This window comes from Anopheles aquasalis, chromosome 3, assembly GCF_943734665.1.
Source record: "Anopheles aquasalis chromosome 3, idAnoAquaMG_Q_19, whole genome shotgun sequence".
NCBI lineage: Eukaryota > Metazoa > Arthropoda > Insecta > Diptera > Culicidae > Anopheles > Anopheles aquasalis.
Genome location: NC_064878.1, coordinates 16,512,501 through 16,515,000, shown reverse-complemented (window position 1 = coordinate 16,515,000; position 2,500 = coordinate 16,512,501). Strand labels below are relative to the sequence as shown.

Here is a 2,500-nt window from a genome sequence, read left to right as displayed (position 1 = left end):
CCACGGCAGCGACGACGACGATGACTTCTGGGGCCTCCGACTACCAGTGTTATGTTCCTTTTCAGCCCTTCAACCGGCCGGTGCGGGAGGTGCCCCTGCCCGAAATCCGGATCTTCCTTAACGCTGCATCCGGAATGAAATTATTTCCTCGAGCGCGATCCGCAGCGGTCCGTAGCAAAACGGTCCCCCCCTCCGTCAATCTGATTCCGGAGAAGGTATCGCCTCGGTATCGGACGGTACCATATTTGTGTGCGAGGTAGCCGCATACCGCCGGTCGGAACAATCCGATTCTCACCTCTGCGACCGGTGACCGGTGGTGGTCCGAGGGTCGTGGTAAGTGGTTGCATCTCATGTTTATGCTTGTTTTGTGATCCGTAAAAGCACTGGCAACAGCAGTTTTACAGTCGCGATCGGTGGTGATTGGTGGCCAGACAGCCAGAAAAGGATGATCGTTCGGTGGTTACCAACCAAATGGTGTGTAGTTCGTTTGCCGCCGATTTAAGGTGATAGTGGATAGAGGAATGGCAACGCGGAATGTGATTTATTTCTATTTTTGCTAGGAGCAAAGAGCTATCCACTGATAAGTGTTGCTTAACATTCCGTGCATTCGCTAAGGAATGCCTGGAGGCTGGCGTGAAGCCGTGTGTATCGTGCCAGTTGTTGAAGACGACACTCAGCGCACGAGTCCGCAATTCAAGAATCGTTCTAGGGCGAAGTAGCATAGTTTTCTTATGACCTGAAAAAAGGGTTTGCTTTTTATTCGCCTGGTTCGAGCTTACTACCAAATTCCTTCTGGTTGATTTATACTATTCGGTTGATGGTTCTCAACATTCATAATATAATTTCGTTTGTTATTGACTTTTTTACCATTAGAAACTATTATATTTTGAAAATTCAAATTACATACGTCTTCTTAAGATAAAAGAGATTTTTTTGTTTAAAATCTAAATTATTGCCGTTGTTCGACGAGCGAGAGATTAAAGATTCAGGACGAGGTTATCATTCTTAAACAGACTGCTGTATATTGCTTTGCCTTTTTCATTTATCCTGCTGCTAATCGATTGCGAACTACATTTTCTACTAAATGTTGTAGTGTAACAGTGCCGTTCCTGTACTTCATGGATTTATGTCTCAGCGAAGTTTGAACTTGGATGGAAACTCGAGCCGCTCTAGATTGGGAAACATTTCGTCGAGTCCGTGGAGACCGTTGCGATCCAAATTGCATTTTACGAGCTGCAGCTTACGCACTCGATACATCGGAGCTTCCATGTTAAGGAAAACAGATTCTTCGAATTTCGCATCTTCCAACACCAGCTCCTCTAGATTCTTCAGCAGATGTAGATATTTCAGTGTATGCTGAGTAATGGTAGTGTTTCTTCTAGAATTATATTCTAAATGCAGCATTCGCAACTGAGTCAAACAGGCGCTAATGGTCTGTATAATATTTTGCTCCTTCTCCTCCCCCATACAAACGCTAAGAAATCTGATCGACTGAGGGAGGTCGATTAAGCTCACTTTCTTCAAATCAGTGTATCCTAATTTCAAATGTTCTAATTTAGTCAGTGTCGACAAATCTAAAGGAGTACTCGCGATCATCTCGATCCCATGAAATGATAATCGACGAAGATTGACGAGCTTGGAGAGATGCCTTTACGTGGCTGGATCGTCAAACGAAATGTCGTATTCAAAATGTAGTTCCTTAAGCCCACTACACGTATCACATATGGCACTGAAGAGCCAATCGAGATCAATGTCGGAAAAACATTCAATTTTTACTAAATTCCCAAATCGCTGGAAAAAAGATTTGTTTTCAGCTGTCAACTCTGAACCATCTGTTAACGCGACGTTTTTCAGATGAGCGTATCCCGCCGGTTGCACAGAGCCACGCGGTTGAGCAAGGACGCACAGTGGCCCTTCAAATGATCGTATCGCTGGCATATCAAGAGTAACTATAAAGCCATCACTTATTTTCAGATGCTGCACAGAATAGCTGCGAAGTACAGTTTCATGATTTGAAGTCATAGAGCTGGGTATAAAATTATGCATAAGTGGATCGTTCGACGAGCCATGGGTTAATGATAAGAATCGTAGATTCGTCATCTGCGTTATTGAAGCAGCTAGTACTGGGGTTAACCTTTGAATGTCAGAATATAATACCCAAGGCCAGTGAAGCTCCAGTGAGGAAAGATTTTCCGTGCATTGCGGATGGAATAATTTCCAATACGATGTAAAATCCTTATTTATATACTCTTTCATATACCAGCGTATGTTTCTGTAGCACCGTTGACTACGTTTCATAGTTTTCCACAGTTCCCACCACAGAGAACCATACAGCAAATCGCCTTTTTGTTCTTTCCAATAACTTATGTTTATATCTATAACTAATATAAATCTCTTTGAATAACTGCTCAAGAAGATGATATCATGCCACCTCCTGCAAGCAAGGGACGCTGTTTTCACGCTCCCAACACTCAGATGGTCGAAAATCATGCAGAGAACC

General features: G+C 43.4%; 1 protein-coding gene across 1 annotated transcript in view; it reads right to left on the bottom strand.

The window, feature by feature from the left end:
- Positions 1-1,256: 1,256 nt before the first annotated feature.
- LOC126575650 (uncharacterized) overlaps positions 1,257-2,500 on the bottom strand; it is a 1,464-nt gene continuing 220 nt past the window's right edge. The window contains exon 2 of the mRNA XM_050236454.1: positions 1,257-2,499. Coding sequence (XP_050092411.1) covers positions 1,651-2,499 — 849 coding nt within the window. The 3' untranslated portion in view covers positions 1,257-1,650. The remainder of the gene's footprint in view (position 2,500) is intronic.